This window comes from Aquarana catesbeiana, linkage group LG02, assembly GCF_042186555.1.
Source record: "Aquarana catesbeiana isolate 2022-GZ linkage group LG02, ASM4218655v1, whole genome shotgun sequence".
NCBI classification, from domain to species: domain Eukaryota; kingdom Metazoa; phylum Chordata; class Amphibia; order Anura; family Ranidae; genus Aquarana; species Aquarana catesbeiana.
This window is the reverse complement of record NC_133325.1, coordinates 687,192,022-687,205,894: the sequence shown is the minus strand read 5'-3', so window position 1 is coordinate 687,205,894 and position 13,873 is coordinate 687,192,022. Positions and strand designations below refer to the sequence as shown.

The following is a 13,873-nucleotide window of genomic DNA, read 5'->3' as shown; positions in this document are numbered from 1 at the left end:
TGAGAAAGTGCCATATTTATCTACTTTAACATTAACCTCTGCTCTCACCTGAGCATCTTGCTGTATAATTCCTCAAGTGCAGCAGTGCTTAAGATGAATAATCCTATTCTTCCCAATGTTCACACCTGAGAATTGTGCTGCTTAAACCTGGAAAAAAGTACATAAGCTTCTTTGGGGCAGAATTATACTTTTTTGGCCTTATAGACTTTAATAGGAATGCCTGAAAAATACTTGAAAAACACATGTAAAAAAATGTAAAAAAAAAACGCTTGAGAGAAGTATGTTTGTTTTTTTTTGTTTTTCAGATTCATACTTGTCTATGTGGATGAAGCATCAGACTGATGCTGCATCTTTCCCCCGCTGTCTCTGCACTGAAAACCGAGCCACTGAACACCGCCAATGGCTCGGTTCTCACAGATCCCCGAGAGGAGAGCTGCTGATTGTCAGTCAGTGTCTCTCCTCTCTGCTTCTCCACGCTCATTGGAGTGCTGAGCTGTGGAGGAGCAGGGAGTGGCAGTCTCAGCGGCTCACTGAGACTGCCGTCAATCAAGGCAGCTGGCGGATCCAGATTTGGGAAGTCGGGATGACGTGCTGCCTCAACTGATAACAGTGACGTCAGCGGAGAGCGGACTTCAGACCGATCTCTGCTGAAAACGGGTCGCAGGAGTGCAAAACTAATTGCACTCCTGTGACCCAGAGGAGAAGCCCAGCCTAAAAAGCTCGGGTTGGACTTCTCCTTTTTAAGACATAAATCTTATGGAGTCATAGGAAGGAGTACGTTATTGCTTCAACAGATTAACCTTTCCACCTGTTTTCTCTATTCTTCATTTAGTATTTAAAATACTGTCACATTAAAATTATCTCTAACTTCTTTTCCAGAATTCAAGCACCTACGCACACAGAATCTTCACCAGAGGGTTCTTCTGTCTGTCAGTAACCTGTGTTGGAGGGTGGGTAAAGACTCTCACATCCAGCAGGCCCTTCACCCTCCAAATACTCACATTTGGGGTGAGGCTTGTGTTCTCGACTCCTTTAGCTTACAGGTGAGAGGCAGAAAATGAGTACAACTTGTATTTGCATACATTACTTTGATTCATGGAACAGAAAAGTTATACTGTATTATGTGGGCAGTAGATAATAACTGGTTTTCAGTGTTTTTGTTTTCTTATCTGTATGGGGATACAAGTTTCATTTATTCCATGATGATGTGTCTGTGCCATATCTTACTTGATTTGACATTGATTTGTAGTTCATAGCAGGCATATATACTGTATTCCTAAAGCCAGACTCCAGGTAAAGAGTCAGCGAAAAGCAATTTACTAGGGTGGCAGTGTACAGTTATAAACAAATCAGTCCATCACAGTCTCTTTAGTAATACAGAGCTACCTGCACTAATTTATATACTGTTAGAATTCTATACACTGTCACCATACCTATATGGCTGTTTACTTTGGGGGGGGGGGGGGGGGGGGGCTCTTTCTTAGATCTATTATTATAACATTTGTTTTAACTCTTGTTTTCTCTTTGTAGGGCAGCTACAACCAATCGGTGGGTGTTGGCATCATGCAGGCAGACACCCTCTTCATAGAATCCACTGTGCAAGGCCTGCAGATAGAATTTTCAGACACATGTGCAGAATGTCTCTCTCGTGTTCTGAGCCTCATGCCAGTAGCATCTAAGAATCCTGTGCCGACTTCACAAGACCTACTGTCTCCTACTTCTCCACATGGGGAAGCCATCAGCAAGCTAGCTGTTCTCTGGAAAGTAGATGTGCGTGTCGAAGAAGTGAATTTGTTTACATTGTCCAACCTAGTGGGTAAGTATGACTTCTTAATGCATTTTTGACGTTTACTCATGTGATAAAGTACCATGCTAGTTTACACTTGTAGACTGTCATTTTTCTGAATGGCTTTCTTCTGCAGACATATAATGCGAAATGGAGATATTCTTTTTTCATCCTATATACCTTACATGCTTATAAATATTTCAGTGCTGCCTTGTAAGAAGCAGGTTTAACGATAACTTTTTGAAGGGGAGCGTTTGATCCTGTCTTGGTTTATTACATCCATAGAGTAACTGTGGGTAAGTTTACTGCTCAGTGGGAAGGAGAAATCTATGGTGCAGAAACCTACACCCCTTTCTACTTCCAAAAAGCATTCGACTTGTCAGTCACAGGCCTCAGGCTCTAAGCCCCACTCCAAGTTTCAAAGCCAGGGGACAAATGCCCCTCCCAATGAAGGGGCACCCCCAATTCCTTTGGTGGGGAGGAGGGGTGCGATTGCGGACCTTTGGACCAGGGAGATTGCAGATTGAGTTCACAGTGTGGTGGCTCAAAGTTGTAAGCTAGAATTCCCCTCCATGCTTTATGCTTTCAAAGGTGTCTGAATCTGCAAAGGAGGACAGTCTTTTTTCAGGCACTCTATCACCTGCTCTAATAGAGAGTGATCATCCAGGTACAATAGGGAAAAAAAAGCTTCATGCATTCTACTCAAACCTCTTCACAGTTCCCAAGCTGAACAGTGACTTTCTTACCATTCTGCATCTCCAAGAACCCTACGTGTTTCACAGGGTGCAAAAATTCTGAATGGAATCTGTGCATTCAGTACTCGCCTCCCTACAACATAAGGACTTTCTGGCATCAATGGATATCAAGGACACTTATCTACACATCTCATATTCTCAGCCTCACAAACCGTTCCTGATTTTTGTGGTGGAGGATCAGCATTTTCAGTTTGTAGCCTTGCCGTTGGCCTTTCCACTGCTTCCAAGTGTTCACCAAGGTGTTGGCTCCAGTCTTGGGTCTCCTGCGTACCCAGAGTATTCCCATTGTGGGATACCTGGACAAACTACTGCTCCGGGAGCAGTCTGCTCTACTGCTGGAGTTCAAAATGCATCGGACAGTAGAAATTCTGAAAATATTCAGGTAGGCCATGAACTTTCAGAAATCGACCTTGGTTCCAAGGCACTGTTGGAATATTTGGGCCTGATCTCTGTGAACTTAGGTGGAGTCACTTCGGGCTCTACAGAACCCCTCAGTGCTCTTTTATGAGGGTTCTGGGAATGCTGGCCACCTTGTTCAAGGCAGTACCCTTTGCCCAGTTTCAAACGAAGGCCCCTCGATTGAACTCCTTGTCATCATGGGACAAGAGGACAGTCACTCGGCCCACTGGACTGAATGACGGAGATGAGAAAATCATTCCTTACTGTGCCCTTGAAAATTCCTTGAAGAGTCCTTGAGGACTGTACCATTCAGGGAAATTGGCCGTTGAAGGAAAGAACATTGTCTATCAACATCCTTTGAATTGAGTGTGATTTGGCTAGCTTTAATGCATTGGTTGGTACATATGAGAGGTCTCCTGGTGACAGTCCAGTCAGACAACACTATGGTGGTGGTGTACATAAATCGCCAGGGAGCAACCAGTGGTCGTTTGGCTCAGAATGAAGCAGATCTGATTCTGTCTTGGGCTGAAAGTCACATCCTAACCCTATCCACCATACACATTTCTGGCAGACAGAGTTCCTAAGCTGTCAATGGCTGAATCTGGGGGAGTGTGCCCTTCACTCAGATGTTTGAAGTGCACTATGGCGATGGTGGCGGCTGGATGTGGATCTCCTAGCATCCAGGTAAAATGGAAAACTACAGATTCGTGTCCAGCACCAGGAACCCTCAAGCGTTTGCTGTGGGCTCCCTGGTGTCACCATGGGTCCAGTTCTCCCTAATTTACAGTATCTCACAAAAGTGAGTCTACCCTCACATTTTTGTAAATATTTTATATCTTTTCATATGACAACAGTGAAGAAATTACAATTTGCTACAATGTAAAGTAGTGAGTGTACAGCTTGTATAACAGTGTATATTTGCTGTCCCCTCAAAATAACACAACACACAGCCGTTAATGTCCAAACCGCTGGCAACAAAAGTAAGTACTGCCTTGACACGGACCATATACATGTAGACTTGTCCGTGTGGCAAGATCTATGTGGGAAAAACCAAGAGACAGCTAAAAATTAAAATTGGTGAACACATTCAAAGAATTTAAAAGAAGGATGATGACCGTCCCCTAGCACAACATTTCATTAAGTTTCACAGGGGGTTGATCCCAGGGGTCTCCTTGTAAAGGGCATCTATGGACTTAACCTCCCCCAGAGAAGGGGGGATTTTGATAGAAAACTGAATTTTTATCATTTTGTTCCCACAAATAGAGCTTTCTTTTGGTGGTATTTGATCACCTCCTGTGGTTTTTTATTTTTTGCTAAACGAATAAAAAGACCGAAAATTTTGAAAAAAAAAAAGTTCTTTGTTTTTGTTATAAAATTTTGTAAATAAGTACGTTTTCTCCTTCACTAATGGGCACTGATAAGCTGCACTGATGGGCACTGATAAAGCGGCACCGATGAGGTGGCACTGATGGGTGGCACTCATAGGCGGCGCTGATGGGCACTGATAGGAGACACTGATGGGCACTGAAAGGCTGCACTGATGGGTACTTATGGGTGGCACTGATAGACGGCGCTGATGAGCGCTGAAAAGCAGCATTGAGGGGCACTGATTGCTGGCACTGATAGATTTCACTGATAGACATCACTGGTGGCACTGGCAGGCATTTTTCTTTGGCACTGATTGGCAGCTGCTTGGGCACTGATTGGCATTTCCCTGGTGGTCTAGGGTGGCATACCTGGTGGTCCAGTGTGGTGGCCATCCCTGGTGGTACTGGGTGGGCATCTGGGGGGGGGGGGCTGCGCTGATAAACAATCAGCACAGACCCGAGTGAGGGGCATCTGGGGGGGGGGGCTGCGCTGGTAAACAATCGTCACAGATGCGAGTGAGGAAAACCCGATCAACGGCTCTTCCTGTTTACAGCGTGATTGGACACGGCTGATCACATGGTAAAGAGTCTCTTTTAGAGACTCTTTACCTACATCCGAGTTGCGGTGTGTCAGACTAACATGCGCCCCCGGGGGCGCGCAGCGCCTTGATATCCTGAAAGATGTCATATGACGTCTGGTCAGGATATCGCAACCACTTTGCAGATGTCATTTTGCTATATGGCGGGGGGTAAGTGGTTAAACATGCTCATTACCCATCTTTCCATGCTTTGAAGAAACTCAGGATCTGAGTGAAACTTGTCAGCATGACGCCACCACACCCTGTGTAGTAGGGATACAGCCTGACTACCGCGGACATTCCTTCCTTTGATATCCCTGGATGCTAATCGAGGCTTAGCGGCGATCCTTTGAGAGCGGCAATCGCCACTTGATACACCAGCAGTACAAGCGTGGGAGTGAGGCGGCTTTCCTCCTCCCTCCCTTTTTCATTCAGTGAGGACATCGTTTCCATCCCGGCATGACAAATTGGATGTCTGCAGAGTGGTGAGTTTGTTTTTTTTCTTGTTCCTGCAATCTATTGGAACCTGATCTCTTTATCACCACAAATACTATCCAGACATATACCACTTTACTACCCGCTGACTGTGGTAAATGCCGAGGACTTTGTTTCTCAAAGGGAGTAGGAACCTGCACTAGCTGTAATTACTACAGCGCTCGATACACATTTGAAGGATCCCATATTGCCTCAGCACAGTGACTTTGCTCTGAGGAACAACCTAACCTCAGATTGATCAAATGTCTATTACTGGATCACACTTCTCTATCCTACACTGAAGACTTAAGATGGATTGTGTCTTATAACATACTGGGCTGCCTCCTATCTGTTTCAGCGTTCGCTCCTGCAACATAACAGATATCAACTTTACCGTGTAAGTCTATTTCTATCTAGTTTAGGATGAGTGTGTAAAGTTTGAATTAATGTGGTCGCTACCTGTATCTTGAGAACGGTGTCAAATTTTAAATGAATGCGGTAGAGGTGCAATTTTATCTAATTGTTGAATTTGGTTTTCTTGTTCATACATCATGGGACACAGAGCTCTATTCATTACATCATGGGTTAGATAGCCACCTTCAGGTGTTGGACACTGGCAACCATAATTGTAAGGAGAGTTCCTACCCTATATAACCTATCCCATATGGAGAGTACCTCAGTTTTTTCGCCAGTGCCTAAGGTGTTTGGTCACGATGCAAGATGTGCTTAGAAGAAAGCTCTGTTTGAAGGTCCCTGCGGGGTTCTAGGAGCTACACAACCGGATCCATACCTCGGGCCAGTTTATATCGCCTAAGATGGATGGTACCCGGGCCTCCTAGAAGAAGAAACAAGATTTTCCTGTAATGTCTCTCTCTGAGGACTGGGCTCTGGGATCCAGTACTTTTGAGCATATATATTAAAAATGTGCAAAGTTTTTCTGGCAGAATCTTCTACAGGTTCAGGTAAGAGGCTCCTGTAAGTAGGAACCCAGAACCCTGAAGGTTGGCACAACACTACCCGCCGTGATGGGTGAAGGTTGGGTCTGTTCTCAGCAGTATCCTGCGGAGGGGATAAGGGAAGTGAAGCAATTCTAGGTAAATACCTTAAGGATTAGCTTCTTTGAGTTGTTGCATGTCTTACCTGTTTTCCGCCACTAGAGGGAGTAAGAGGCATACCTCGTGTTACTTACATGCTTCCAGGAAATGCAGCTCAGTGAAGTCGCTCTGTAAGTCGCTCACCTCCTCTCCTCTGCTGCAGGTCCTGCCATTTAAATGATGAGGGGATCCCACGCAGTCTTGGGGTTCCCGAGTAGCCTCCGGTCTTCTCTACCCCCCCCGCAGGTGCTTGTTTTAAAGAGCCCAGGTTGCCAGGGGTCTATAAGCGCCAGGACACAGAGCTGGGGCACGTAAGCATCTCATGTGGTTCTGATACAGGCACACTTAGACACCTACTCAGCATCAGGTTGTGCAGTCTAAGCAAACATTACTATTGTAAGCTAGGCACAGAAGTGTATGCAATTGATTTTAGTACCTCTGCTTTGTTAGCTGAGGACTATGTCTCCCCGCAAAAGGGTTTCAGGGGCAGGTAAAAAGAGCACCAAGAAGTCACCATCGGGGTCGGGGGACTCTAGACATGCCTGTAGGGTAACACCCCCCCGAGAGACTGGAGGCAGCCATGCAGAGTGAGCCATCGCAGCTGTCAGGCATTGCTGGCTTTCCCAATATTGCAGCCCCTGCATATGTGACTGAAGATGCTATGGAGGCATCATTGGGTGGTTTAAAACAAAGGATTACTGTTTTTATCACAGCATCCTTAGCAGGTAGCAGAAAACTGGGTAGGTCTCCTTCCTCTGCTCTGGGTTCCCTATCAGATGATCAGCAGTCTGATGATGATACAACATTGTCAGGGGACAAGGATCACGAGCAGTCGGGGGATAAGGAGAAGCTCTCTTCTACCTTGCAGGCTCTTAGGCTACAGGTACAATACTATACAGAGGTGGTGCGTACCACATACAATTTGCCCTGTACTGAACCAGCTGTGTCCCCTGTTTTGTCTCTGGGATCTCGGAAGTCTCCACAGGCTGCTTTTTCCTTTCCCATCCATCCAATTAATGGAAAAACTATTGTATGTTAGTTGGGCTCACCCAGATAAATCATTTTCTCCTCCTAGGAAATTTTCCCTGCTCTACCCTATGGAGGAAAAATTCAGTAAGAAATGGAGTGTGCCAGCAATAGGTGTGGCTATTTCTTTTGTGAACAAAAGCCTAACTTGTCCTGTGGACTATGTTCAGGTGTTTAAGGATCCAACTGACAAAAAGCTGGAATCATTACTTAAATCCTTTTTTGCCATTGCTGGCACTGTGGTCCAACCTGCGGTTGCAGCAGTTGGTATGTGCCAATATTTGAAGGAGCAGGTGAAACAGGTAGTTAATTTTCTTAATTAATTAATCTTAATTGCTCTTCCGAGGGCCTTATGTTTTTGGAATAAATGTGATTTATGGATTCTCTCCAACAAGCATCCCACCTTCCACTCCTGCTGGTACACATGCGTAGGTCCCTTTGGCTTAAACATTGGGCAGCTGAAGCCTCATGCAAAAGATATTTAGCTGGGTTCCCGTTTCATGGGGAACGCTTGTTTGGGGATGATCTGGATAAATATATCCAGAAGATTTCCGGTGGCAAGACCACCTTATTGCTGGTTAAAAAGAAAGATAAACGTCCTTATTTTAAACGTCCTCTTTCCCCAGCCCCAAGTACCTCGGCCTCTGGGCAGTGGCGACGGCCTTCCCAGTCCAGTACAAGAGGCAAGGTCCAAGGCCAAGCCCATGGGCAAAAGAAGCCTTGGTGTCAAAGGTCTGCTAAGCAGAATTCCAAAACCTCCTTGTGAAGGGGCACCCCCGCTCGCCTGATTGGGGGTTCGGCTTCAGGGTTTTTCGGGTGTTTGGCAGAAATATTCAAGACAAGTGGGTATCCTCCACGGTATCTCTCGGGTACAAGCTAGAATTTTGGGAATTTCCACCATCCCGTCTCCTTTTTGTCAGGTGTTCCCAAGCACCCAGAAAAAAGGAGACCCTTGTTTCTGGCTTTGGATCGCCTGTTGTCTCAAGGGTGATCATAGAGGTGGCTCTAGAGGAGCAAGGCTCGGGGTTTTATTCAAACCTCTATACAGTCCCGAAACCAAACGGAGATGTCAGACCCATTCTGGATCTAAAAGAACCTTAATCGGTTCTTAAATATTCGCTCATTCCGCATGGAGTCTATGCGCTCTGTGGTCTCCACCCTTCAGGGGGGAGAATTCCTGGCATCAATAGATATCAAAGATGCATATCTACATGTGCCAATTTTTCCTGCCCACCAGAAGTTCTTAAGATTTGCGGTAGAGCAGCGCCACTTCCAATTTGTGGCCCTCCCTTTTGGTCTAGCTACGGCACCTCGAGTATTTACAAAGGTTCTAGCTCCACTCCTGGCAAATCTAAGGGATCAGGGCATAGCAGTAACAGCTTATCTATACGATCTACTACTGGTAGAACAGTCCATGGCACGCTTGAAGCACAATGTGCTCAGCACAGTAAGATACTTGGAGTATCTAGGCTGGGTCCCCAACCTGGAAAAATCACTATTACAGCCCCTAAAAAGGCTAGAATATTTGGGCATGGTCATAGACACGGTCCAAAGCAGGGTGTTCTTGCCCAAGGCAAAAGCCAAAGCCTTAAAGGATTTGGTCCAACTAGTCAAGGCCAGGAAAAATCTTTCCATTTGTCTCTGTATGAGATTATTGGGGAAGATGGTAGCCTCATTTGAGGCTGTTCCTTACGCCCAGTTCTAGTCAAGGCCTTTGCAGGACAGCATTCTGTCTGCCTGGAACAAAAGAGTTCAAGCCTTGGATCTTCCAATGCACCTGTTACCATCAGTGCGCCAGACTCTCAATTGGTGGGTACTAGACAAGAATCTACAGAAGGGAAAGTCCTTGTTCCAATTTTTTTGGAAAGTCGTAACTACAGATGCCAGCCTCTCAGGCTGGGGAGCAGTTCTGGAAGAAGCTTCGATCCAAGGTAAATGGTCCAGAACCGAAGGGTCCTTACCCATCAACATTCTGGAACTCCGGGCAATCCATTTAGCCCTGAAGACCTGGACAGGCAGGCTACAAGGCTGTCCTGTCCGAGTTCAGTCCGACAATGCCACAGCAGTGGCCTATAACAATCACCAAGGGGGCACCAGGAGTCTGAGTGCCCAGAGGAAGGTGAATCATGTTCTCACTTGGCCGGAGAAACACGTTCCTTGACTATCAGCAGTTTTTATTTCAGGGGTGGAAAATTGGAAACCGGACTTTTTAAACTGCCAGCAGCTGGACCCAGGAGAATGGTCATTACACCCTGCCATTTTTCAAGCAGTATGCCAGAGATGGGATCAAGAACAAAGGACCCGCTAGCAAAAGGTTCAGATGCCTTGATAGTTCCGTGGGATCAGTTTTCTCTGATCTATGCGTTCCCTCCAGTTCCACTTCTTGCTCGGTTACTTTGCAGGGTCAGGTCAGAAGGGAAACCAGTTATCCTAGTAGCTCCGGCATGGCCTAGGGGTATGCAGAGATCGTGAGGATGGCAGTCTGAAGGCCATGGGTGCTCCCACTGCGACCAGACCTGCTCTCGCAAGGGCCAGTATTCCATCCTTCCTTACAAAGTCTGAATTTGATGGTTTGGCTGTTGAGACCCATGTCCTAAACAAAACGTGGGCTCTCTGGTCCAGTCCTAACCACTCTGGTTAATGCCAAGAAGCTGGCCTCCAGACTAATTTATTATAGAATCTGGAAGGCATATGTCTCTTAGTGTGAATCCTAAGGATGGCATCCTAGAAGGTATGCTATTGATAGAATATGCTATTGATAGAATTCTTGCTTTTCGGTGGATGAAGGAAGGATGTGGGAAGTGAGGACGTGAGAACGTAGCGTCCGTCACAGAGGGAGGGATTCCAGTGTACCAGCAAGACGCTGCCTCGTGGAATGCTCTGTGAAGCCGTCAGCGTTCACAACACAACAGGAGGAGAGCTTCAGCCCCCAGCTTGCCAATGAGGAAAAATGACAGCTCCTTGAATACCTCCACAGAAGCGACCAGAGCAGTAAGATAAAAACGAGAACCGTGAGTGATCTGTGAAACAGCAATAAGTTTCAATCCCCCGTCCCCCCTCCCTTCCCCCTCCCTCTCCCTCCCTCAGTCTCCCTTGCCTGCCGGGCGGCTGGTAAGATTTATTGTTTGCAGTGATTTAGCAGCTATAACACTGGAGGAAGCAAAAACGAAACTGCCAGAGACACGGAGCTGCAAAGAGTGGAGAGGGTAAGACGTGGATGGTTGAGAGGGATATGGATAAATGACATGTAAATCTATAGAAGCCAAGTGTACTATTAAATGAAGAAAGTTTTAAATATGAGTGGAAACAACTGAGAAATACACTACAGAAAAAGCTGATAAGGTGACTGAAGGTCAAGGGACTGTGTCTGAAAGTAATGTGTTAAATAGTTGCAAACCTTGGCTTCCCGCCCCCCCTCTGCCTCCTCTTTTTGTCTTCCCCCCCCCTCCCCCCCCCCCTTCTCCTGTTCCCTCTGCACCCAGAGCGGCTGATCAGAGGATTCATTATCCGTAAGGACTTAAAGCTGGACTGTGTGTAAAAGGAAATATATATGAACCCCAGCAGTTCCTTGTATTGTCAGCATAAAGTATTTGGGAGGCAGATCTGAAAGAACAACATCTATTTAAAGGTGAAAACGGTCAAAGTTTTAAGAAACCAGCAGAAGTATAACACGCAAAAAAAACACATTTAGCTGGGGACCACCTGATTATTACACCTGATTACTACAAAACACAAACAGGATTGATATACGGAGACCCCCGGATAGGGGTAACCTGGAGCAACGCTAGCAACCACCACCCTTACTGTCCACCCTCATAAATTGCCCGCGGCCCCTCCACACATTCAGATATATTTCTCCCCACTAAAAAAGGGGGAGCAAGGAAATAAGACTGGGTAAACGAATAAGAGTAATAAAGAAGGCAAAAATGAGTAAAAGTACAAATAAAGCGACAAGAGGAGGTGCCCTTAAATCCCCAAAAGATAAACTAGGGACTAGTACACTGAAGCAGTATATGACACAAGGAGCTAGCCCAAGAAATTTAGAAGCGGAGAAGCAGGGGAAAACGAAGGTGGAAAATAAAAAAGGGATGGACAAAAAGGGAGGGGAGACCCCAGAACACTCCAGGGAAGAGTTTACATCAGAAGGGGAGTTGGAGAGTAGTAGGATAGAGGGGAGACCACCCGAGTCTCTCCCCCCCACAAAGGGCGAAATGAACGAGATGCTATTGAGGCTAGAAAAGTCGATCAAAGCAGACATCAGTATGATGAGAGGAGATCTGGGAAGCCTCCTGGACAGGGTAGAAGAAACAGAAAAAATGGTAGAGAATCAAAAGAAAGAACTGGAAACCCTTAAACAGCAAATGAAAACAGTAAAACAAATACAGAAGGAAATCCTTTATAAAATAGAAGATCAGGAAAATAGAAACAGAAGACAGAATATAAGGCTACGATCAGTCCCAGAAAAAGAGGGAGAAGATCTAAGGAAAATGTGCTCAATAGTATTTGGCCCTCTTATAGATAAAAAGGACGGAGAACCCCTAAGGATAGAAAGAATACATAGAGTCGGACACCGGAGAAACTCAGAAGAAAGACCACGGGACATTATTATTAGATTTAGATTTTATGAAGATAAGTCGGAGATCTGGGGAAAGTTAAGGAGAAAATCACCCCTGGTATATGAGGGTACGGAGTTACAGGTGTACGCCGATTTATCTCAAGAAACTTTAACAAGAAGAAGACACCTTAAACCCCTCTTAGAAAAGATGAGGCAACAAAACATCAGATATAGCTGGGGGTTCCCAGCCTGCCTGATAGGATACAAAGAGGGGAGATCAGCGAAACTGCGCTTTCCTGAAGATCTGGAAGGGTTCTGTGGAAAACTAGACTTGCAAATACCAGATATACCGGGCTGGACGGGGGGGGATTAGGGGGAAAGAGCACACAGATCACGTAAAACAGAAGATAGCAGGTCAACACCCCTTCAAATTTTTCAATCTAAGGAAGGGGTGAGAGGGTACACTGGGTCCCATACCTTGGGATAAATAGGTTTGTTGGTCGCCCTGATGTTTGGGGCGCCGAACAGACGAGGGGCCCACAAGGGGCCAGGGGGGGGGGGGGGAGGGGGGGAGATGGATGGGGGAGGGAGGTGGGAGGGGGGGGGATGGGGAGGAGGGGGGGCACATGATGCATATGCCGGGTTAGAAGGAGGGGTGGCTCAGGGTGGGGGGAGGATGGATGGGGGGAGGGGGGGGGAGGAAGGGGAATGGGCAGTAGGGGGAGTACAGTGTGCACTTGCCCCGATACAAAAAGGGGTAGCTCAAGACAGGTTAAAGGCACAAAAGATAGCAAATTCAGAAAAATGACAACACTGAAATTTCTTTCCTATAACGTAAAAGGGTTAAACTCAAATTTAAAAAGGCATAAAATCTTGAGGGAACTACAAACCTATGGAGCAGGGGTGGTGTCCCTGCAGGAGACCCACTTAACGTATGAATCAAATATTAGATTAAGATCAAAAGAATTCCCGAACTGGTTCTATGGAGATGCAATATCGAATAGAGCAAGGGGAGTGGCAATAGGATTGGCTAAAGGGGTACAGTTTAAATTAGGAGGTATGATGCAGGACCCAGGAGGGAGATTTTTATTCCTCAGAGGAATACTCGGAGGAATGGAATGTACCCTTGCCAACATATATGCCCCCAACAAAAACCCAGTAAGGTTTCTCAAGGGCACATTAGAGAAATTAATGGATTTTAAGAAGGGAGAACTCATAGTAATGGGAGACCTTAACATGTGTTTAGAACCAGAGATCGACAGTACGTCCGGGGCACAGGGGACGAATAACGGACAGATGAGGAAGATAAAACAGGAACTACATAAAAATCAACTGGTAGACATCTGGAGGATTATGAATGGTAAAATACGAGACTATACGTTCTATTCCCCTGTGCACCGGACGTACTCTAGGATCGACTACATATTAGTAGACCATAGACTTTTAGACAGGATAGTAGGTTCAAAAATAGGAATAATCACAATATCAGACCATGCCCCTATTGAGATGGAGATGCAGATTAATAGGGCACAAGGGAGGCAATCATTATGGAGAATAAACGAAGATCTATTACAAAATGAAGAAATCTCCAAAAAAATAGAGAGAGAGTTAAAATCCTATTTCGAAACAAATGAAACAGGAGATACATCGGGATCGGTGACTTGGGAAGCACATAAAGCCTACATAAGGGGAATAATAATAAAAGAGGGAGTAAGGAGAAAGAGGGAAAGGAAAAACAAGATGGGTAATGTTATAAAAGAAATTTCCAACTTAGAACAAGAACACAAAAAACACAGAGGACACCACCAAACAACATACCTCGCACTGATAAATAAACGG

At 45.7% G+C, this 13,873-nt stretch overlaps 1 protein-coding gene across 3 annotated transcripts in view; it reads left to right on the top strand.

Moving 5' to 3' along the window:
* The window catches only part of BLTP2 (bridge-like lipid transfer protein family member 2), a 187,460-nt gene that overhangs the window by 59,816 nt on the left and 113,771 nt on the right, over positions 1 to 13,873 (top strand). For all 3 annotated transcript variants that reach the window (XM_073616776.1, XM_073616775.1, XM_073616774.1), the window contains exons 13-14: positions 880 to 1,043; positions 1,531 to 1,816. In XM_073616776.1, the coding sequence (XP_073472877.1) occupies positions 880 to 1,043; positions 1,531 to 1,816 (450 nt within the window). The remainder of the gene's footprint in view (positions 1 to 879; positions 1,044 to 1,530; positions 1,817 to 13,873) is intronic.